Here is a 24,455-nt window from a genome sequence, read left to right on the forward strand (position 1 = left end):
TTTATTTTTCCTTTATTGCATTACTATTTGCTAATTGAGTAGATCAGAACTTTCTGTATTATTAAATCCAAATGTTGGTTGTTAAGATTAACAGTTAATTACAGATCAAGTGTACATGACATAATATGCTTCCCATGTTGCACAAAAAATGACTTTCTGTTTGGTGACATATATTCTATTGATTTAATGTCTAATTGTTAATTTCTGTGTTTAAAAAAAATCTGATCACTCACGGAATAAAGAAATGCACCGGTAGCAAATTGAACTGCCATTCCCGTAGACAAAGATTACAGTTCAGTTGCTTTCCTAAAGGGGGCGCTCTGATTTATTTGTCTGCATGTTACTGACTGTGCAGTCAGAGAATGAATGTGTACGGCTAGCCGGCTGGTAGCTTCGGCAATGTTGTCAATATCAGAATGATATCGCAGCGGGACAGAGGAGAACTTGCTCGGTTTTATACTGTTACAGATCCCAAGAAGCACCAGAAAGGCTACACTGTGTACAAAGTCACTGCAAGGGTAAGTAAATAGACGATGAGCACTGGGAAGGCTAGGCTAATGCTAGGTGTCAATAGCTAGCAGTGTTAGCCAAGCTGTTATGATTATAAAGGGACCCAAATAAAAACGTCAGGTTAACCGTGTGGCGGTGAATTAAAAGTGGCGACAGCTTTTGAGAACATATGTGTAGCTAATGGGCACATTCATACCCTCTCTTGTTTCAAAATACATGCTTTCTATTTGCTAACTTACACTGTCGATTTGAGGCGAATTGAATGTGACCCAGAGTTAACCCGGGTGTTAATGGTTTGATGCTAAGCAACTAAGTTAATGTTATGTATAGTGTTGTGATACACAGATATTCAGGAGGTGGCAACTCGTTCTTTTTTTTTTCGCTACGTTTTCAGGTAATAAAACTATTTAACACTTCTGTGTTAAAGCCGATGTTAAAGATGAAGTACTTTATGATCCGCATGTTGAGCAGAACCGAAACACAATACGTGTGTACGAATGAGGAGGAGGCAAGTGTAACAGTGAAGCTGCAAGGTGCAGAGTTCGTAAAGGTGGATGAGTTTAAATACCTGGGGTCAACCATCTAAAGCATCTGAGTGCAGGCTGGGTGGAGTGGGTGGAGAGTGCCAGTGGAGATTTCTGACAGGAGGATAGCAGTAAATGTCAGAGGGAAGGTTTAGAAAGTTGGAGATTAGGTTTAGGTTTGGAGACAGTGGAACTGACAAAAAGAGAGAAGGCAGAGCTGGAGGTGGCAGAGCTGAAGATGTTAACATTTTCATTGGTAGTGACCAGGATGGACAAGATTAGAAATGATTATATCACGGGGACTGACTAGCTTGGGTTGTTTAGAGGCAAGGCTGAAATGGTTTGTACTTATGCAGAGGAAGGATAGTGGATATATTGGGCAAAGGGTCCTTAATTTAGAACTGCCAGGCAGGAATAAAATAGAAAAACCACAGAAAAAATTAATGGATGTAGTGAAGGATGCAGATGCAGAGGGTTAGTGTGACAGGAGGATGCTAGGAATAGGGTGAGATGCGTAGAGCAGCGTGCCTACTGGTGATTGAGTTTATCTGATTATTAATCAGCACTTATGCGATCACAATGTTACATTCGCATTGTAAAAACTGGACTGGGGCAGGCTGAGTGTCTTTGTCTGGCTGCTGTCCTTGTTATGACTCTGGGTGATGTCTCGTTCTAACACTCGAGACTTCCGTCACTGTACATAATGCCATCATTGTGACACTCAGAGCCTTGTCCCTGCTCATACTTGTGACAGCCCTGCAAGGAAGTTGCTCTAGCAAGAGATAGGGATTACTCACATGGATTTTCTCTTCTCCCTCTTTCACACAGATAATCTCCAGGAAGAACCCAGAGGATGTCCAAGAGGTAAGACATGCAGCTTTTTTTCAATCCATTTTTTGAGTGGTCAATGCTTCTTTACCTTTGACAACTGAGAAATACCAAGACAGGGGCTACTGTATTTGTCATCCAAAAATAATGGCAAGGAGATATTTCAGTTTCAGATATTTAGTTTTACTCGTTTTAATTCATGAATTTCAGAATCTGGCTTTATGGCTTCTTTACACATTATATCCTGAAACCGAAGCTCTTTTAACCAGAAACATTGTGAAATGTAGTTTACAGATAATTAGGCCTACACCTGGAAACTTGTTCATATCTAACTTTTGCACTATTTATTTTAATCTAAATGCTTACTATCTATATATGCCTTGGTATGGACAGAAATCCACCGAAGTTACTCATTAATTATTTTGCTCATTTTACACGGTTTTACAGAGCATTTAACCAACTATACTTGTCTGTGTTGTGCATGCATGCTGTCTTACATTTCAAACACACTGAGGAATGCAGTTAAGCCCACAACCAGTGCTAATGCAACAGGCATGATGTCAATTACTGTATGTGTTTCTAAGAGACAGAGAGATGTTTTGCCAGAAACACACATACCTCCATTACTGAGTAATCTTCCTGTTTGGAGGATGTGATTGGCCTAGTTTTTCCCCACACCATCCAGCAGCCTAAAATTTCCGCACACCACAGTAGCATCTCAATATGTGGCCATTATGCTTTTCTTTATTCCACTAAGTAACTGCTTCATTCTGGGTGTTGTGGCTTGTATTTAAAGTTTCGAAACACAAGATGACAGCAAAATGTGGACTACATTGATTTATGTTTTGGCCTAGTAGCAGTCACATGAGGGAAAAGTCTCTAGAGTTTAAGGCTGTGGAGTACTCTGGTTGTTATGTTAGCTATTTTTGAGTTTAACAAGATTGCAGTGATTTAATAGCATTATCGGTGACAATGAGATTGCATTTACAAACAAGTAGAAAATCAGCTGCTTTTGTTCAGTCAACGATAATAATCATAATCCATTCAATTAAAGGTAGATAGATCTTTAAACCCCAAATGATTGATTTATCTGTGTCTTCTGTGTCTGTCTTTCTGTAGATAACGGTGTGGAAGAGATACAGTGATTTCCGGAAACTCCATCAGAATCTCTGGCAGCTGCACAAGAATGCATGTGGCCAATCAGAGCTGTTTCCTCCCTTTGCTAAGGCCAAGGTCTTTGGTAAGAAGATGACTTTCTCTATTCCCCTGTGTCACACATTTGCCCTAAAATTATCAAGAGCGAAAGCTTGTCTTGATTGACAGAATTACTCCTCTACAGTTTTGTTCTTCTGTGAGATTTCTTTCAATCCTACAGTACCTCATCTTTGAGTTGTTGAGATTTTGAACAAAGAAAAATGTGAATGTTAGACTCTGTAGTAGGGGTGCAACTAAAGATTATTTTGTTAGTCGACTAATCTGCCAATTTTTCTTTGATTAGTTAATCGGTCAACGATTATTTCAATAACTCTTATTCCCGCTGTTACCCTGTTGTCTCGTCCCACAGCAAATTAAAATAATGACACAGGAAACAAAGGATTTTGAAAATAATCAAATGTGTTTAAACATTACTCAAGAGGAACTCCGTGAGAATAAAAATTAAATAAATAAAAAATTAGGTAATACAAATTAAAGTGTTAGTAGTATTTTGGCAAAAAAAAAGTTATGTGCAAATAGGAAACTAAAAATGGCTTCTGTCCATAAGTTTAAATAAAGCTTAAAATTAAATCATAAAGATTTTTTTTCCAGTCCAAAATGAAAAAAAATTTCCAAAGTTCACAGATGATTTAATTCATGAATGCACAATTGCAGTGAAAATGCTCTGGACTGTTATCTTTGAGATGATGTCCCCAGCTGCTGATAATCATGCTGAGGATCCTCTCTGTCATGACTTCAGTCATTTGAGAGGTGCAAGAGCCTCTTCTCAGGACAAACTCATCTATACGCCTTTGCTTAATACTAGGAAAGCTGAAAAAACAGAATTAGAAAAGACCGTTACTAATCACAAATTTGGTTTTATTTCATGGTTTCTCAGAGGGTGTAGCGATCAATGCCAATTACACTGTTTAATCCTGATATTAATGTGAGAAACAAACTAGGAGACAGTGTAGCTACTACTGTTTAATGGTTTTCTATCGCATTTCACTTACTAGCCAACAAAACTAAAACAGTGTTCGCTTAGCAAGCATCATCCATGAAAAGTTTCCGACAGGTAAGCTAATATAAACATTACTGTACACACAGGAACACAAACAAGGCATTAACGCAATGCACTAACATGACTGCTTAAAACTGACCCATTCAGAGTCGACGTCACAGCTCCAGGGTGCCGGTGTTGTGTCAAAAACTGATTTCCAGATTTTTCCATGCGTTTTATATGTAACGTCTTTAGTGCATGGTTTTAGAACATGATGCGTCGAGAATAAAATTCCACGGTGACAAATTTTCATAGTTGAAGTCATCAATTATATCGACGCATCGTTGCAGCCCTGCTTTGTAGAGATGGATTTGCCCACTTCAGATAGCTTGGTGTTATTATACTGTAAGCAGGCACTAGTTATAATAAATACAGTATAATCATTTGCGTAATGTAAGCATCACTTATGTATGTTTTTTGCATCCGTGTGTGCCTGTCGTAGGTCGTTTTGATGACTCAGTGATTGAGGAAAGAAGACAGTGCTCTGAGGATCTCCTGCAGTTCTCAGCTAATATCCCTGCTCTTTACAATAGCCAGCATATCCAAGATTTCTTCAAGGTATTCTAGTACACATTGACAGAAACACAAGAATAATCGCAAAAAACTTTTGACTGAAGTATTTTTTATTGTCCAGGGTGGTGAGGTCCATGACGGCTCAGAGCTCATTGGACCAGCGGAGCCCTTTTCCGAGTTCCTGGCTGACACTCTATCAGACTGTAGCTCTGATGGTAGGGTTGCACACAGAATGTCTTTCCTGTTATTAGTCTTCCTTTCAGCTTAGGTGCTGATTAGTAGGTGCTAATTCAAACTTGCTTTGCGATGTCTGGATATGTTTTTCAGTTCAGAGAGATATCAGTGGGGCAGAAGATTTGACTCTCACATCAGAGTATGGAGGTATGTACAATAAACATGCACACTTTAAATATTTTGGGATGTATATGGATCTAATAAATGGTGAGTGCAAAAAAGAGTCAAGACAGGATGGAGAGGGTGAGCATGGGTGATTTGTGACAGAAGAGTGAAACTAAAGATTTATAAGATGGTAGCGACCAGAAGAGACAGGATTAGAAATGAGTACGTGAGAGGAAGAGCTGAGATGGTTTGAACATGTGCAGAGAAGGAATAGTGGACATTTTGGACAATCAATATAGGGCTGCCAGGCAGGAGGAAAACAGGAAGACCACAAAGAAGGTTCGTGGATGTAGTGAAGAAGGACATACAGAGGAGGATACTAGGGATGGGGTGAGATGGAGACAGGTGATCTACTGTGGCTACCCCTAAAGAGAGGAAGATGATGATGATGTAGTTTTGTTAAAGGTTTATGTTTGTAGCTGTCCGTTATGACCGCGGGATTCCTGTTATTCCTAGGCCCATCCAGTGACAGCGACTTGACCTCCCTTGCGGTGGACACAGACTCTTTGGCTGAGTTGGATGATGGCATGGCCTCAGGTCACACCTCCCCAAACCAGCCACAAGGGGGAGCCACCAACATTAGCAGCAGCTGCAGCCCTCGCTTGCCCTCCCTGCATGTACGTCGCACTCCATCACCTGCCCCGGTCCCTGCCTCCTCAGCCCCTAACCCAGAGGTTAGCTGGCCAGGTCGAGCACCGCTCTTCCCCAGCAGTCTGAAAAAATCCACTGCCGGCAACCTTAAGGACGTTAATTCAGACTACTTGGACAAAGCCAGTGAGCTCATTTGTTTTGCTGTCCAAAAGGAGAAGGAACAGGACTACCAGGCAGCTTTTTCATACTATCGCAGTGGAGTTGACTTGCTGCTGCAAGGCGTGCAAGGTTAGTTTGACCAAGAGCTCAATAAATTTCTATATGGTCTCATAGTAGTTTTAAGTTGAGTGACACTTGGGCTCAGGAACTTACCTAGAAAACTTGCTTTGATGTTGTAGACTGGCAGTTATTGAAATGCAGAAACAGTATTGTCCAGAAACAGTGAAGTCCAATTTGTTAAAATTTCACTACAAATGTACCTTAAAAAGGATCTATTAAGCATAAATGCATCATTTTTACTTTGTAAGCCATTTAAATTCCATGCTTTTAACTTTAGACTCCACTCTATTCGATCTACTTTGTTAAAAAAATATTCATTACATTTTTTTTCTTTAGGTGAGCCAAGTGCTACACGGCGAGAGGCCGTGAAAAAGAAGACTGCCGAATATCTGATGCGTGCAGAGCAAATATCTAGTCAGTATCTGAGAAGCAACATGGGTCAAGGGTCAACACAAACAGTGGTGAGTGGGAGTGAAATGCTGGTTCATAGACTTTCTGTATTGTATTACACAAATGTTCTTTATATGCATGCATCTACTAGGTTCCTCACACGCACTGCAGTGAAAACACAAGTTTGTGAATGAATTGATTAAATGATTAATGGAAATAAGTTTATCTTTTTGAATGAATGATTTAATTGCATATGTATGAAACACTGAAAGGTTTTTCTTTTCAAGGCCTTTGGGGTACAGTGCTGCTCTTCTTTGAACAGAGGAGGGCAGCAGAGTCCATCTGAGGAGCTGAGAGCTTACAGGGTATTAGGGGTCATAGATAAGGTATGCTTTCAATTTACAAGTGTTGCATCCTCCAAGCTGACTGTATGACTTCATTCAAGTGTTGTTTCATTCACCCAATCACCAGTTTGCCTTTTTTCTACCAAGTAATTTTTTAATGAAAACACATTTCATTAAAATACACATTCATGTAATTTGATAGCAGAATTCTCACAAAATAATTACACTCAGGGCTAGCAGACATTTGTTAATTTAATGATGACTTCGACCCAGAGTATGGATGTTATCCAACTCCAGATTTCTCTTCCTTGTGTGTCCTTTACTTCTTTGACCATCTCTTTTATCAGGGGGTAATAAAACACAGTAGATTTACTGGATGTATGGTAAGGGCTGAGTGTGTGTATGTTTAGCATCAGTTATGACTACCACAAGGTCAGTTTGGGTTGCTGGTCCTCTCAACCAGCTGCCGGCGAAGCAACTTCTCCACTCAGCCATGAAATGACTTGGCAAGCAGCTCAGAGAGCGACACACAACACTGAATCAATGATGCTCATCCTACACACTCACTCAGACGCACGCACACACAACAACAAACCCTAAGGAAAACGTTGACACAATACCAACATGTATAACTCCACTGAGGTGCACTCAAAATACATAATATGTCAGAAGTCTTTGAGGCGTTAAAACAAAACAAAAAAAAACCTCAATCAAAGATGAAGTTATCCAGCAGTGGTGTTTTCTTTCCTCTTATCTATTTCCACCCCCTCCTCCTTCCTCCTTTTACTTTAAATGGGGACAGCGGGGACAGATGGAGAGAGGTCCTCACCCTGCTGCCCCCACCAGCACCGCCTCACCCACCCCTCCTATCTATCTCCCCCCTTCCCTGATGTTTGTTTCTTAATTATATTAGCACCCTGGCTAGCACCGCCACTCTGTTTACTCACTGCTCCATTCATATCCATTTAGCCTGCACCTGTTTGGTCCCAGTCAGGGTCACATGGAGAGAACGCACTCTCAAAACATACACATGCACTACACACACACACACTGGGTCGCACACATATGCTCAAGCTCTCCCCTGAGACAGGGAGGGAGTAAACGAGCGATGGAGATGTCAGAGAGGAAGGGAGAAATGAGGGAGAAAATGAAGATCTCAGGAAGGAAAAAGGGGGAAAGAGTGAAAAAGAACAGGGAAATTAAATGGGGAAAAAAGGATTTGCTTTCCCTTTCTGTTGATATCTGACAGTTTAGTGATGACACTGCTAGTAATTACTGCCTCTGTCATGACAAATTGCATAGCTCTGTGTTGACATGTTTTAGACAGCACATGTTCTCTAAAATTGATGCTCAGTCTTGTATATAAACAGAGTTATAAATGACTCTCACTTTGTTCTGAATGTTTTTTTAAGGACCAAGGAATGGCCAGATTTGCTAGAATATTTCCAAGAATATTTAGGTCTTTTATTAAACTTTAAAGCTCTGTTGATTCTTGTTTTTCTGTATAATATCGCTGAGACTGCAGTTTGGTTGGCACAACAGGATCTGACATAGTAGTGTCAATTTAGTGTAATTTAGGGGCCTGCATTAATCTCTCAGTAAACCTTATGTGTGTCCTGACCCGGTCATTTAAAAAAAAAAAAAAAAAAAAACTGCTTTGGAGGACATAACCACTACATCATCTTAGTCTGCATATGTCTCTTCGTGTCCTGCAATTAATGGTACTCTTCTATCGCAGGTTCTTCTGGTCATGGACAAGAGAACACAAGAGACTTTCATCCTGAAAGTAAGTCTAGTGTGTGTGTGCGTGTGTGCGCGCGCGTTATGTTGTGGTGTGGGTTTTTTGCCCTGCATCCTCGTCGTCCTGACTGTAAGTGTGAAGTGTGCCAGAAGCCCCTGTGTGTGACTGGTGTAATTGATTCTAATGGGCCTGTCCCTGTCAGCTCCTCTGCTCTCAGGTGTGAGACGTGTGCCAGATGCCAACACACCGCGCAGGCATAAATGACTACACACACGCGTGCGCACACGTGCATGCATACACACTCTCGCACCCGATGTGAACTTTACATGTAGCGCTGATAGATTTGTGCGGCTCTTGTGCTGTATGTAGCCTGATGAATTCGGTGACTTTGGGTTGCCACAGGGCATAACTAGCACTTGGTTAATGGGAAGTTTCTCCTTTGCCACATTTTTTTTCCTCCTATTCATGCACACTCTTTTCTTATCTTCTACTTAAATGCTTGTTATTTGAATCAGTGCATATGTTCTCTTTAATGACTCACCTCTCATCTTTTTTTTTTTATTTTTTTATTGCAGGGTTTGAGGAAAAGCAGTGACTGTGGGCGGACGAAGATGAACATCATGCCTCGCTCTGTGCCCCACATGGTGCAGCTGAGAAAGTTTGTTGTCTCCGAAGACACTGTTTTTCTTCTGCTGCAGTATGCCGAAGGTAAGGGACACATTTCAGTCTCATCTGTTTCATCTTCCCTCATTTGTCTTCTTTACCTCCACCTCTCTTTTCCCCTCCTTCTCCTGACTCTCCGGTCTCCTGCCCCTCTCTGTGCCCTTGTTCCAGACAGATGTTTGATAGAGATGGGTGTGTGTCACAGGTCATTATTCTGAATACCAGGTGGCGCCATGCTTCATTAGCTATGCCAACACCTGGGCATCCTTACATCCCACTCACTCTAGGATGTGTGTGTAGACTGTATGCGTGGGTGAGTGCATACTATGAATGGCAGCCATATTTTTTAACGCCCTGTAACCTATTCAATCTGGTGTACTCCATAACCATCCTGTGCTAATATTAGTGGACAGTATTGAATTTCATATGGGGATGTTCAGCAGGATTTGATAAAGCCAATCAGAAACCGTTTCACTCATTATGACTCACTCCTGTTACACGAAAAAAATCCCGTAGTAGTCCTGCTTTTATAGTATTAACATGGAGGTAGTTGATAGGCTGAATAAGGATAGACGGGCAGACGGAAAGAGGCAGTGACCTGAGTGACATTGGACAAAACAACATGTGGATGGTTTTACTTTCTAAGCCATCGAGCTGCCCCGCTATCATTATCATCACTGTGAACTTCGTATTCATTCTAATTGCACACAGCAGATGCTAGCTCCCAATTACTTACACTACAGCTGCTTGTGATACGTATGTATGTCTGTGTGTATGTAGCCACTTTTGATGTAGCATTTTCAGATTCAGAAAAGTGAGACGCACATCTGGAAAATGGTGTCAAAAAATGGGGATTTCTACCTGCATAGAAATCCTAAAACTCTCAAACTCATCTGTGTGCCAATATTTTGTTGTACTTGAGTCAGTTATTAATTAAGTAGTTAACAAGTACCAGTAAATTTTAAGTGAAGAATGGAAGAAGAGTGTAGAGGCGTAGAATCAAAGGTGTTTCACATCCAATGTAAAATTTGATGTTAAGGTTAGCTTAGTCACCTGACCTCTCCACATAGACGATCTGTAATGTGTTCTCTAGAGCAGTGGGCCCCTGTTTTATCATGAACTAGAGGGTGGCTGCTTGTAATGTAAATATAACTATTGCACTTTATATTATGCACTGTCAATAATTATTACATGATTATCACATCAATACCAACTCGCCATAATGCAGAATCAGTGGGAGCCCAGAGCTTGTTTCATGGCTTCATTAGCTAGCTGGGCAATATTATACAGAGTAGATGTGGAGCGTGTGAATCACCTGTTGCGAAAGTTGCACCTGAAGCTGCAATTTAAATGGGATTCTTGACATTTTCTTTTAAATACAGTTTTCTTTCCATTGTTCTCAGCTTTTTGTGAGGGTTAGCTTTCAGAGTTACTGATGCATGGGGGGCAGAAAAAAACTCAGAACTAAGTTAAGTGCAGGAGTGAGGTCCAACTCGAAAGTGGCATTGTTTTGAAAAGTAAAAATGTCTGGAAAACTGATAAAAAATAAAATACATACAATTTTAAGCAATTTTCTTCTGTCTTTGCGACCTGGTAGCGGTCCTCAGGCCAATGGTTGGGGACCTCTGGTCTACAGGAAGATAAGTTGTTATTGTTAACACTGGAGCAGAAATGTTTTAGATAAAGAAAACTGTTTCCTAGGAACAAGATTATGTGTTCATGATAATAATCACAAAGAAAAACAGGAAAGTGATTATCTAGCTAATATTGGCTCATTTGTTTCTGTCTGCTCCCTAAGTTCTACTTCTGATACCTCTGGTTCTCCCCATATTGTGCACCGTTTTCTTTTTAATGCTCTGCTTCTTTCAGGTGGGAAACTGTGGTCTCACATTGGAAAATACATGCATAACTCCAGCCCAGAGGACAGCTTTGACATCCCTTTCATCCAGAAGAGCCACACAACCGCCGTGCGCTCTCCTCAACATACCACGCCACAGCTGGATGTAGATTCAGCCAGCTGTGGTTCGGTGCCTGTTGCTGATTCAGAGTCTGTCTCTGGGCTACAGAAGGAACCCGAGAGCCTCTTTTCTCCTCTTAAAAGCGTTCTTCCTCCCAGGCTTGTGGAGCAAACTGACTCTGGAGCCACTTCTGAAGAAGAGTGCACCAACAGCTATTTGACCCTTTGCAATGAGTACGAACAGGAGAAAGTAGAACCAGATGCACTGCAGGAGGAGGAAGAGAAGAGCGAGCAGGAAATGCTCTCATTAGAGGTACCTAATGCAACGACCACCACATCGTCACGTAGCCGCTCACTTCTCAGCAATGAAAGCCTTTCTTCACCAATCAGTTCTCAGGAGCTTGGCTTCTTCAGTGAGTTGTCTGATAAAAGCGGTAATGCCCAAGACAGCGATCAAAACCGTGGTGAGGGACAGGATCACAATGAAGTCTTTAGTCCTTTACGTTCCCCCGCTGTGCCTCTGTCTTTAGATGAGTCCAAGAACACGCCAATGGAGTTTTTTCGTATTGATAGCAAAGACAGTGCAAGCGAGGTTATGTGCCTTGAACTAGGAGAGCAGCGTCCCTCTCATAAACAAGTCCCTTTCTTTTCTACGTCCGACCTGGACTCAGGTGTAACTGAGGATCTTCCAGAGCTGGCTCAGGAGGTCAAAGGTCCCGGGTTGGATCTTTGGGGTTTGGACTGTAGTGATAAAGCCTCCAATGAGTCAGTGCCAGTGATCTCGTTTAAAGAAGCAGTAGTGGAGGATGAGGGGCATCCACCAGACCTTTTGGTGAACCTCCCTGTAGTGAGCGGGACTGCAGACTCTTTACAGGAGGAATTGGAGACTTCAGGAGTGTGTCTGGGCCTCGAGGTCACGGCCTCTCCTCAAAAGTTCATCCAGCCAGATGTCTTACAGCTTCATACTCAGCCTGAGGAAGAGGAGGAACAGCCACTGGAACAGGACCTTTCATCTTTATGTACAGCCTCTGCAACTTGTGACACGAGTGTTGCATCTCCATCTCCATTCAACTCGCTTTTGGATGACTACAGTCTGGCATTGGGACAAGAGGCTTCTGACAAAATGTTTATCCACCCTGAACGCCAAAATAATGACCTCCCTCTTGACACAGGCATTCCAGACACTGACTCTCATAGTGAGAAACTAGAGCCCAGTGCAAGAGTAAACACAGACTTGGTTCCAAACAGCACAGGCTCTGACTCGGCCACAAATGGCACAGAGGCCTGTGGAGCGGTTGAGAATTTATTAGGACTTGATGACGAATCATCAAGAGTTATTAGTAATACAGGTGGTAGCGAATTTGATAAAGAAGTATCCCGGCTGTTTGCCGAGCTGGACAAGCTGTCGTTGGCTGCTTCCCAAACTCGTATCCCGGAGGAATTTGTACGGTGCTGGGCAGTAGAGATGGTGACAGCCTTGGATTCTCTACACCAAGAAGGGATCATCTGCCGGGACCTAAATCCCAATAACATCCTGCTTGACCACCAAGGTTAGACTTTTTTTATAATTGTGTTAAGGGTTTTGTTTTTATTCTGTCGGGCATTTAATCAGTCCTGAAAAATCTAGGGAATAAGATCAAAATTAATATTTAGTTATGTTTGATAAGGAAAGAAAGAAGGATATGCAGTTTAATGACAGAATGTTAATAATTAGTCTAGTTTACCAAACTGGTCCAACCTTGGTAATAGCTACCCCAAGTCATCATTCCCGTCACTTCTTGGTGGATTACTGGGTACATGGGTATGTTAAGGACTTTTACACATGAAACTAGGGCTGTTTGATATAACGATATATATCAGATGACGATATAAAAACATCTATCGTTTCATTTTACGCTATCGTTTGTTTCGTGGTGTTGCAAATTAAACTGTTTACGGCAATATTTTTTCATCGTTTTGATGGTCACTGTAGTGGCTATATTAATTTCTTAAAGTTCTCTCTTTCTCTTATATTTAATATAACCACACTACGGACGGACAAGCGCCCGTTTTTATGCGTTGTCGTTAGCAACAACGACGGTAAAACCATCGCATGTCCGCTTGTTTATTTTCCACATAAATCCTTCACAATAAAGCTCAAGATTCTGTTGAGACTTTTCAAAATAAACTGAATCACGTGAAAAAGTATGCAGAGTATTTACGGATTAGATGCAAAAAAGAGTCGTCAGGTGCTAAAAAAGAAACCTTAGACTCAAACGTTAGAGCAGGCTTTTCCCCGCAGCACGGCGTGTAATAAATACTCACAAAGAAAACGGCGGCCGTTACAACCTATGTCTAAAAATGTGTAGTTTCTTGCATCATTTGAAACAGTCGACTCCAGGTACATGACGCCCAGCTGGAAACACTTCAGCTACCCGAGATTCACAGAATTTACAGAAAATGTGATTTATATCGTTATCGGGACGATAGATGTTTTATATCGGGATATGAGATTTTGGTCATATTGCACAGCCCTACATGAAACGATAAAATGCACTAAAACAAGAAACCAGGGAAGCAATTTAAACCTTTAACAGTCAGTATGAAAATTAAAAGCGCACTTGATTAATCTAATCTTGATTAAATCTACCAGAAGCTGGACAAAACCAGGTTTAAAAAGAGATAAATAAATCACCATGAAGCAGCTACTGTATATAACAGTTGTCATGTTTAATTTGCCCTTTTTTCCCTCCCCAAACTGGATAACTTGCATTGTAAAGATACAGTCCACAGCCTTCATCAGTCAGCCGTGATCTAATCTGTTTAGCAGAATGAAGTCTCTCTGAGAAGCGAAAGCGTTGTTTTACCATGAGGTCACAGATTCCCCCTCAACTTCTTCTTTTGTCGTCCTACAATCATCTCTCTCCACCTCGTTATCAACAAGCATCTAATTAGCTGAGTGGCTGTTTTCGTCTCCCTGGTGGTAATTATTGTTCTAAAGGGCCCATCAACGGCCTAGTGTGGTGCATCAGTCTGGCTAGCCCAGGCTAATGGCCACGGCTACCTAATGACACCATTAGTTCTAATGATAGCGTTAACGGGTACCCGCTAAACAGGAGTAATCGCTGGGGCTGTGTGCTTGAAAAGTTCAGAGGGATGTAGAGCGGCAGAAAGGAATGGAGGAAGGAAGTGCTTTAAAGGTGGGGTGAACAGTTTGAAAAGTTGAGTGTCTGGGTGACACTAGCCTGTGTGGGTTTGATGAGAGGCAGATCAGCAGATTGATGTTTAACTCCAAGCTGCACGCTTTCTGTCTTTCCTTCTCATCTTAGGTCACGTTCAGCTTACCTACTTCTGCAGCTGGAGTGATGTGGAGGAATCCTGTGACAAACAGGCCATTGCCAATATGTACTGTGCACCAGGTGAGACATATGCAAAGATTTCAGTACATTTTTCTATTGATTTCTTTCGTTTTATCAGTTAGTGGGTATATTTGGAGTTAATTATATGCTGACTTTTGTTAATTCCCACCACCATAATACTCAAAGGAGCTTGCAAAGAAAAGCTCCTTTTTATATAAACTAATGAAATATGAAGTATTGAAAAACTAACAAAATAAAATAAATGTACACAAATCTTTTATGGGGTTAAAAATACTTCTTATACATTTTATTTACCTTTCTAATTGGTCAGTATATTAAGGATAAATAAGAAACACCATTCATTTTTAACTCTTCCTCCACAAATGTGAGTTGCTGAATCTCGTTGTAGTTGTTCTGATGTCCTGTAGAGTGCGCTGTTGTGCAGCAGTCAACTGGTAGCACAGTGGGCCTGCTTGTGGCAGCTCTGGCATGCTGTTTAAAAGCTGCCTAAAACAAACTGGTGCTAGACTACAGCACCGAGTCCCTACTTAGCCCTTCAGCGTGCGTGGTTGGGCATTTGTACATGTATGTGTGCCGTCTAATGTATTGGTCCTTTAAGCAGGTGGCTTCACACTAAGGCTGTCAGGCAGAGTGTGCGTGATGTGTTTAATCTTCTCAAAATGTTTTAGCAGCTAGTTGAAAACACTGGATGCATTCTGAGACACTCACAATGACCCTCACACCCATTCACTCTCCCACACACTTATATTTAGCTATTCTTTCATATTCATCCTCTCGCTCAAGTCAGGAAGGTCACTTCAGATTTAAATCCTCCTTTTGTCTAGAACGTACAGTGTCTCACTTTTGTAATAAATCTGAAAGGAACAAATGCTCTCTTTAATATCCAAAGTGTTCATTTTTATTCCCTTGGCAGCAGCTTGTTTAACAGCTTACTAATAGAAGTGCATACATTTTGAGACATGTGTTGTGAGTGATGTGGAAGCTAGCTTAAACTCTTAAATGGTGAGCAAAGACATCCCACTTGTTTATTTTTCTTCAGTCATTGTAAGCAGTGGTAATTTTTACACTAGTCTCAAATGCGTGGTTGATGAGTAAACTGTAATATGCGGATGATGCTTATCCAGTAAATATAGCCTCATTAAAAGTTTTTTTTTTTTTTTAATGCATTGTATTTTATGCAAGCTTTTTAAGTTCTATCCTCATGTATCATATTTGGTCAGAACCATAAATATATTTCATTTAAAATGATATAAAAATGTTTCAGTTAAACCAAAATTTACAGTTTTTAGTTTAATGGAAGTCATCCTTGACAGCGTCTGTCAATGGTAAGAGGAGCAGGAGACAGCAACATAATGACACCTTTACTTTATCTAAACCATCTGCAGTTCCTCCTAAAAAAATAATGTGTTTGGCTCACATTAGTGTAATTCATGCCGTAGCATCAAAAACATTTTATGACAATATGTGACCGGGAAGAAAATGTGGTTCTGTGATAAAAGGCAGATGACCTGTGAACTGAGCTGAAACTGAACCCACCTCGGCCTAAGTGTGAAAGGTCTAGTTAGTCAAACAAGTTGATCCCATGTGAATTTAAGGATGTAATGCATTTTAGCTGCCAACAGGGGGTGTGTTACGCTGCTGTTAAATGAAAAGACCGCTTCGACATATATCGACTGTCCTACTCAAACGCTGGCAACTTTCTCTCTCTTTCTAGCGTCTCGTTCTGCCTCATCTTTATTTAAAATTCATCCATAAAGACACATTAAAATGTAGAAGCTGTCACACACACTTTGTTTATTTATTTATGTCACACCAGAAGACTTCTACATCATGGACATGCATATGTCTTTAGATGTATGTGAACACACAGTTATGTGTGTGTGTGTGTGTGTGTGTGTGTGTGTGTGTGTGTGTGTGTGTGTGTGTGTGTGTGTGTGTGTGTGTGTCTCCTGCCCTTGTTATGCATTGCTGTTTATCCAGACAGGGTCAACTCATGCAATGGCTTCATTCCTGATGACAGATTTATGAATGTTTGCCAGAAAGCTAGCAGGGGGCCTGCTGTGACTGTGTGTGTGTGTGTGTGTGTGTGTGTGTGTGTGTGTGTGTGTGTGTGTGTGTGTGTGTGTGTGTGTGTGTGTGTGTGTGTGTGTGTGTGTGTGTGTGTGTGTGTCAGAAGGAGAGAAACATGTTTTTAAATAACACATATTCACACCCAAAAAAACACAGGAGTGTTCTTGGAAAATGCATCAGCAGCAGGGCATTAATCCGTTTGTCCAGCACTTCTGCTTATTTATTTTCTCACCATTTTTTTCTTTACTGATAAACATCAGATGGCTAATGTTTTGTTCCTGGTAAGGAAAAAAAAAACAAAAAAAAAAAACGCCTTTGCGCGAACACGACCTGATTTGAGCAGAAATGGGAATTGTTTATTGTTCTGCTGAGAAGGAAGCACAGCCAAAACCGATTGTCTTCGATTTCTAAGAAAAGGGAAATTAAATATTCTTCCTCTCTGAGGTGACAAGGCAGTTCCTGAGGACACGATCATCATAACCACTGTTTGTTTTATTGTTTTTGTTTTGTTTTGTTTTTTTTAAGTCCTTTTACCTGCTCAGCCACGCCTGATCTGATTGAAGTTACAGTTTAGTTCTCCTTTTGACACAGAGCTATCATCTCATTATTTTTTGAAAGGTTATACAAAGAAGAACATGTACCCTGAAGCCTTAAAGTACTTCTGCTTTACTATTTCAGTGTGTTTACTCTGCTTGTGATGCCAGGAATCTTGATGTGGACATGAACTCTGAGCTACATTAAGGCAACTGCAAATTTATCGACCAGTCACCTCTAGATTATATCATGATTTACCTTATCTTGGTATGTCACTCTAACAAGTCAGATGGAAGACCAGATTCTGAGTGACACTGTCATTGCTCACATTTTTTATGTATGTCAAATAATTCAGCTGCTAATGTTTCCCCAGGCTGAGAGGCTATACATGTACATGCAGATGGAAAAAGAAATTCACCCCCTGCCCCCTAGAGTGGAGGTGATCTGGTGTCTTTGTTGTGATATGGGGTCATTTTACTGGCAACATTTGAGTCATCTTGTCTAATTAGAAGAAACCTTCACTACAAATCAATTCAAAGTTGTTTGGACTTCACAGCTACTGGTTCCAAATGTTGGTCGGGGCTTTGGACCCGTGTCATCATAAAATTAAGGGTCAGATTTACTAAATGGCACAGTCAGTTCATTTCATTATCAAGCGCAAAAAATAAGATATCCTTTTTTTCCAATGTTAAATGAATTAATGGTAGTTGCAAACGTTAGTAGATCAGTTTGTGCGTTGATACCTTGAGAAAGGAACTCCCTAAGATTTGTTTGCTTGTTAGTCAGATTAGTTAAAGGATTTTATCTGCTTGGCCCAACTTACACGTGATTAGGAGTTTTCAATTAGTTTATCATTGAGATTGCAGGCAAAACTGGACACTGGTCAAAAGTTCACAAGTGTTTGTATATTTGTAGATGTTCGTGTTGATCTAAAGTTCCTTCTTAATCCAGAGATTCCATTCATGCACGGTGTAGGGTCTTGGCTTTTTCTTTTCTTTAGTTTTTCACATAAACTTGAAGTTTATTCACAGTCTCTTTGTGGTTTCATCGTATCGTTTTTATAATGGAATCTTTTTATACAAATGTATTTATACCTTGTATGTCTTGTGTAAATCTCTTTGTTTTAAATTGTCGAGAGATCCTTTACACACAGTGCTCGCCTTGCCTTGCCTTGGAACAGCAAACATCAATCCTTCCTTACTTCCTACCTGCATATACTTGACTTCCTCTTTTGGTAATGACTGTCGGTTAAGTTTTTAGGGAAGTCAGACCGAGAGGAGAAGAGAGAAAGTTCCTTATGGTCCCCAGGAGGGAGGAGATGAAGTGTGATTAAGATACAAAGTAGGAGGGAACTTCATTGTTGAGGGGAAAGGGAAGAAGAAGAGGCCATGAGGTGAACACACTGTATTGTTGTCGCGTTGGAGCCGAACTTGTCTGTATCCCTTTGTTGTCTTAGAATTCTCGTGTTTTTTTTTTTTCTTCTTTGAGCTGTTTAAGAAATACAATGCAAAGTTAGTTTAAGTATGCTCAGTGTGGAAAATGTGCACATCGTGTAGCACACCGTAACACTGGGCTTTGCACGACCCATGGCCTGTGGATGCAGTTAATTCTCCCATCCTCTCCTCTCTTTCTGCATCTCCCTTTCTCCTGCCTCGCTCTGACAGAGCGGTAAGTGTAGCCAGCTCCACTGTACTCTCCCTGCAGCTCCTTAGACATTAATCCATTGTGATGACATCGACCTTGCTCTGAGACGTACGCGTGTGTGTGTGTCCAGTATTTTCCCTCCAGCTCATAACTACACAGGTATCACTGGTCCATTCAATGACGATCTTCTCTCCTTGGCTGTCAAAACAGTAGTCCTGGGGAGCCCTGAAGACTGGTTGCTCAGTTGGCCGTGCGCGTGTGTGTGTGTGTTTGTGAGTATATGAAACATGCAAGTCGTATCATAGCCCTCTCTAACCTTGGCTGCAAGAGAGCTGCACAGTCCCCTGGAGTTCTCAGCAGCCTCCAGGAGACGAGGGGTCTTTGTCTAATATGCTCCTCCAGCTGAGGAGCCAGGTCCCTGGGCGCACACAACCATGACCCTGGGTCCCGGCCCAGTGGGCGACCAGACCCCCTCCCTCTGGACAGGAGAGGAGAGGGACACTAAGCGGCACAAGAGGCCATCTGGTACCCAATGGAGCTGCCGTACACGCTTGACTTTTGCAAACAAGTGTCACTCTTGTTCTCTGTGTCTTAGTTAGACTTGTGCTGCGGAGCCTGCCAGATGGGTTGTAGATCAGTTATTTCTGTCAGGTTTTTGAACAAAATACATAATTTTGGGATGTAAGTAAAATAGGAAACTAGTTTCTGACACTTTACGGAGCAAAAAAATACTTGAATGAAGAATTTTTTTCTTCAAACAAGCTGATGTCATTAGTTTTAGCCCTGAGCTCAACTAAAAGAAAATGTGGGAGTAAAGAAAAATGAACAACATATTTTACTCTTTTTTTTTTTTTTTTTTCCTCAAGTGTTCCTGCTTTATCTTTCTTGATTTGTGTGTGTGTATGTGCTGCCTGAGTGTCTGTGTGTTGCATGAGTGTGTGTGTTTGTGTTTGAGGTCAGGTCATGCAGATGGCGTGAAGTTGCAGCACAGACGGTTTCCTCAATTTAACTGCTTTTTATTATGCAAATCACCCTTTTATGAGACACACACTTTGTGTGTGAGTGTGGCCACGTTTTTGTGCTCATTTCGAATTGATTGCAACAATTCAGCAAAATATTAATCCAAGTTGTTACTCTGAAACGGTGGCACAAAAGCAAGATCCTTAAAGTTTATCGTAGGCTTAAGATCAACGACTCCACGTCTGTATGCTTGATCATATCCCGACTTCACATTTGTCACTAGTTTATTATTGCTACCTGGTTTCCTCTCCCACACACAGATGATTTCTCTGCTTTTTAATTTATTGATCATTTCTGTCTCTCTCCTCTCGCTTCAGAGGTGGGAGGTATTGGTGAGGAGACGGCATCGTGTGATTGGTGGAGTTTGGGCGCCATCCTGTTTGAACTCCTGACAGGCATGGTGAGTCAAAAAGTACAAAAACTGTTTTGTTTTGTTTTTTTATCTTTGTTGCGAAGGTGTTGTGGGATGTCTGTAGGTGTCTTGGCTTTCAACTCTCTCACACTCTTTATGGTCGTGCCAGGTTGTGTGTGATTCTGCGCGCGTGTCTGTATGTGTTTGAGTAGGTGGAGGTTGTTGTTTTGGTGTGTGCGTGTTTGTGCGAGGTGCGTCTTGGCTGCAGTCTCTTACTCTGGTTCTCAGGGAGTGCCAGGGGTGTCGGTGTGACTTTCTCCCCCAGCCTGAGCTCCATCTGCTGGGCCATGGGGTCAGCTCTCACCGGGCCTCTTTGCTGGCTCCTAGAGCAGCGCTGGGCTTGGAGCACACCGACCTTAGATCGCCGTGGAAGGTGAAGACCAGGGCAGCTCTCAAGGTGCTGCAGCTCGGCTGGTCCAGGATCAGAGGGGACCATCTTTTAAGACCAGCTTGGGAGAAAGGGGAGAATCTCAGAGCCTTTTGTTTTGAAGATAACGGATACATTTATAGCTGTCATGCATGTACACAAACACATGCTAATTATAACTTGCTGCTCTCTTGAAGGACAAATTCGCACACGGATGCAAGCACAAACGGCCAGTGCAGGTGCAGAGCGTCCCTTCAATTTTTCATTGTCTATTAAATTTGAATAAATTCTAACTGATTGCCAGTGGGCACATTTTCATATCAGCCATCAGCGCTTCTTTTCAGTGGCTCAGACATGAGTCGGGGTGTTAGGTTAGGGCCATTGTGTTGGAACAATAAACAACTACTTACCTGGGTAAAAAAAAGGAAAAAAAATCCCAAAACAAATAAATAAACAAAAAGCAAACTGAGTGACACAGATGTCTCCTTTGATGATTATGTCTTGGTACAGTCCTGGCAAGGATACACTCACACAGGCACACATAGTGTCTCTTGATCCTTGCAGGATAAGATCTTGCCTGGAGCAGTCTTGACTGCAGCTAGGAATGCAGCCAGAACTCCTGCAGCACGTATCAGGAGAGAGAGAGAGAGAGCCAACCGACCTAACTGATGGAACCCCCCCCCCCCCCCCCCCCCAATACAAACACACACAGTTTGAGGCTTTTGCTTGGTGCACACATTTTGCTCTAGCATTTCCAGCCTGTCAGTGAAGATGCACTGAGAAAAGTGCTTTTACAACAAGCAGCGATTACACTCATTATTGTCAATTATTTCAACAATTGGGCTATATACTGTGGTTAGGAAAGCATTTGGAGGTCTTACTGCTTACTTTTTCTCACTTGCAGGATTAGGTTTGCTTTATTTTCCTCTGAGTGAACTGATAATTTGACCTGATCAGGTTTTACCTCTCAAAACATAAAAAAACGTTTCGCATTTACCGGTGATGAGCTGCTGTCCCTTCCAGGAAGCTTTCTCTGTGTAAGCGAAGAACAAACTAACCAAACACAATAATGTTTTTGTCATTCTTTCTTTTTCCTGTGATTTTCACTTCATGTGACACACACAGAGGGACGGCTCCAAGAAAGAGCAACAGTGCTGAAATCATTAGCTTGTTGCAGTTGGTGTGATCAGTGTTGTTTCAGGTGCTCTAGCTCTCTGATCTCCTCCCTATTTGTCCAGTCCTGGTGCTTTAACATTGACTTGTGCTCTGCGGGTGTCCGTATATTCTGTGTGTTTACATGATGGTTATCTACCTCTCTTCTTTCCACTCCTCCTTCCCTCTGCACAGTCTCTGCTGCGCTGCCATCCAGCAGGAATCGGTCGTCACACAGCGCTCAACATCCCCGAGTCTGTTTCGGATGAGGCCAGATCTCTGCTAGAGCAGGTGAGAGTCTAGTGTGATTACTACTAACTTAAATGCTGTACACAGAATTAGGTTTCCCTCCTAAACAGATATTGAGTAGGGCTTTCCCAGGAACAAAGGAAGAACAACTAATACTTTCTTATAGTAGTGGTAGTGGTTAGTATGCAACAAATACAGTGGAAGAAATGGGTTGACATTCACTGATGTTTTCCACCAGACATGTTAGTAATCTCTGAGAAGTGCAATGACACAACAGTGAAATCTCCAAATATATTTTTAAAAAAGCCAAGCTTCACTGTAACGTCATTAAATTATAAGGAATATACAGTATGCATTTGTCAGACAGATTATGGCAGATGAACATACACTACTGATGATGGACATGTCCTTAATAACACAGCTGGCACTGTGCTAATATCTTAGAGCTAATTGCAAATCCTCAGAATTGGTAATCTTTGGATATATATTAATGTGGTCAGCCTGGATTTTTCTCTGCTTAATGTAGCATAAAGCTAACAGTAATCCAGTGTGGCTATGCCTACAAGGTGACAGCATATACAGACTGTATACCGTATTTATTGGATCTGCCTGATGTCTTGATTTTGGTATTTTTGGGTGCATCGTATGCAATATGGTGCTTATACTTTTATAGGCAACAGCTAGTGGTAGTTTGAAAATGTCAGATGTACTGTTTTTAACTCAGAAGTTGAGTAAGGCTTTCGAAATAATATGGTTTATTTGTGTCATTTAAATTATTAGTTTCATTAATGTTTTTTTTTTTCTCTTCAATTTCTGTCTTGTGCTCCTGTGCAGCTGCTCCAGTACAACCCGACAGAGAGACTGGGGGCAGGTGTGGGAGGTGTGGACGATATCAAATCCCACCCCTTTTTTGCCACAGTGGAGTGGCCCAAATAGACTCACCCCATTGTGGAAAGCAGAGTCGCTTGTCGTCAAAAAAAAACTGGCTGTTCTCAGTTAACTTCCTTCTGACCGAACACACAAATACAAATACGGTAAACTGAACTTTGACCCCCTTTTTTTCCCTCTCACTACAACCACGCAGCCCCCATGTCTGAGTTTTGCCAAGTGGGAGTTTGCTCAGTGCTCATTTCTTTATCTCATTTACTGTGTAACGTTTGGTGCAGGGAACACTTAACACGTGTGGTGCAATAATTTACGCAGTAAGTGTTTGTACAGAGCGATGATCACTGCAACACTGTTGCATTTCCACTCTGCGCATAGTAGCTGTAAGCCAAAATGATCTAACTGAGAGTGAGAGGTGACATTTCTGTTCCCTCATTAAGTACTGTAAGCTATTCAGTCACTTGAGTCAGCTTTCTTAAAGACCCATGTGCAATACGCTCGGTTTGTTTCCATAGACGACACTTACATCATTCCTCATGGAGCCCACTGAGATTAGCTGACATGAGGCTGTGTGTTGTATAATATATGATTACCTACTTTTTTGTGCGTGTGTGTGTGTGTGAAATCCTTTTATTGAAGACCAGCCCAAGAACAGTAAATGTAAAATAGACTGACACTATGCAAGGCGAATGAATAAAATAGTTAAGTGATATGAGTTGAGTGGAGAATTGAGTGTGTTATATGGAGAATTTAGTTACCATGAGATTAAATTATTTGATAGACTGTAACTCTGTAAGGGCCGGTTGGCTTGAGCCTCCTCCCTGTGTGGTCAGTAACGCTTTCAGTGAAGAATGAAAAAGGGTGAGGCGTGAGCTACACATTTAAAACCAGCCCTTTTGCAGAAGGTTGTTTTTATGATTATCAGAGAAAACTCTCTCTGTGTTGTACAACACTGCATTTTGTGCATGTAGGATTAGGATATTTAATACTATAAAAAAATCTATAAATAATGCGTATCATGTAAATATACATTTTTAAGGATCCACTGATAAACAAAAGGACACCAGGTGTCAAAGTTGTGATTACGTTCAACCTGTCAATCATTTTGGCTCAGTTAAATCCTTTTTCTTTGTGCGTTTTGTGGTTGAGCAACACGTCTACTAACTTGCCGCAGATACGTTAGCGCTGCCTACGTTGACAGATTTACGTTTTTATGGTCACATGCCATGTATCAGATATAATCATACAAGGCTTTATTGGAGCATTTTCGATACATTTAATACATTTGTCTAATCAATATTCGGATAATCACTCAGCTGTTAGATGCTGCACTCTGTTTTTGCAGTATTCATCCATCTATTAACCATTTTGATGAGACATAAACATAAATGTGACATGATGTTTTTTTGTTTTTCTAATGCTCACTCTTGTCTGTGGTCAGTGTCGTATCAGTGCACTCTGGAAAACAATAAACATACCTGGATGAGCACATGTACAGTAGTGATGCTTTGTGTGTTTGTGTGTGTACACAGTGATTAAGTGCAAGCAGCTGTGTGTGTATTTCATTAGTTTTTTCCTGTTCTGAGGCTACAACCTGTCTTATCTGCTGGACGCATGATACTCCTAGAAAGCTGATGTCACGCCTGCTGAGTGTCATGTTGAGCGCAATATGAGACGGCACACAGACATGCCAACACACACACACACAGTATGGTAAATACCCAGCAGTCACTAATGCACAAGGGACCTTTTTTTTGGGTCCAGTTACTA

The 24,455-nt window shown here is 41.3% G+C and overlaps 1 protein-coding gene across 1 annotated transcript; it reads left to right on the plus strand.

The window, feature by feature from the left end:
• Nucleotides 1-326: 326 nt before the first annotated feature.
• rps6kc1 (ribosomal protein S6 kinase B1) lies at nucleotides 327-24,178 on the plus strand. Its single transcript, XM_084953090.1, has 16 exons — nucleotides 327-518; nucleotides 1,863-1,898; nucleotides 2,982-3,102; nucleotides 4,559-4,674; nucleotides 4,751-4,844; nucleotides 4,957-5,010; nucleotides 5,485-5,907; nucleotides 6,235-6,359; nucleotides 6,576-6,674; nucleotides 8,371-8,418; nucleotides 8,949-9,081; nucleotides 10,906-12,543; nucleotides 14,302-14,391; nucleotides 19,938-20,020; nucleotides 21,747-21,842; nucleotides 22,635-24,178. The coding sequence occupies exons 1-16, from the start codon at nucleotides 417-419 to the stop codon at nucleotides 22,734-22,736; spliced, it is 3,360 nt and encodes a 1,119-aa protein (XP_084809216.1). The 5' UTR covers nucleotides 327-416; the 3' UTR covers nucleotides 22,737-24,178.
• Nucleotides 24,179-24,455: the final 277 nt, after the last annotated feature.

This window comes from Perissodus microlepis, chromosome 15, assembly GCF_051167445.1.
Source record: "Perissodus microlepis isolate ML-2025 ecotype Zambia chromosome 15, ASM5116744v1, whole genome shotgun sequence".
NCBI classification, from domain to species: domain Eukaryota; kingdom Metazoa; phylum Chordata; class Actinopteri; order Cichliformes; family Cichlidae; genus Perissodus; species Perissodus microlepis.

Coding starts and splice junctions, on each gene's coding strand:
- rps6kc1 (XM_084953090.1), top strand. CDS start 417: ATGATATCGCAGCGGGACAGAGGAGAACTTGCTCGGTTTTATACTGTT. Junction 3,103..4,558: donor TGCTAAGGCCAAGGTCTTTG/GTAAGAAGATGA, acceptor TGCCTGTCGTAG/GTCGTTTTGATGACTCAGTG. Junction 6,360..6,575: donor AAGGGTCAACACAAACAGTG/GTGAGTGGGAGT, acceptor TTTCTTTTCAAG/GCCTTTGGGGTACAGTGCTG.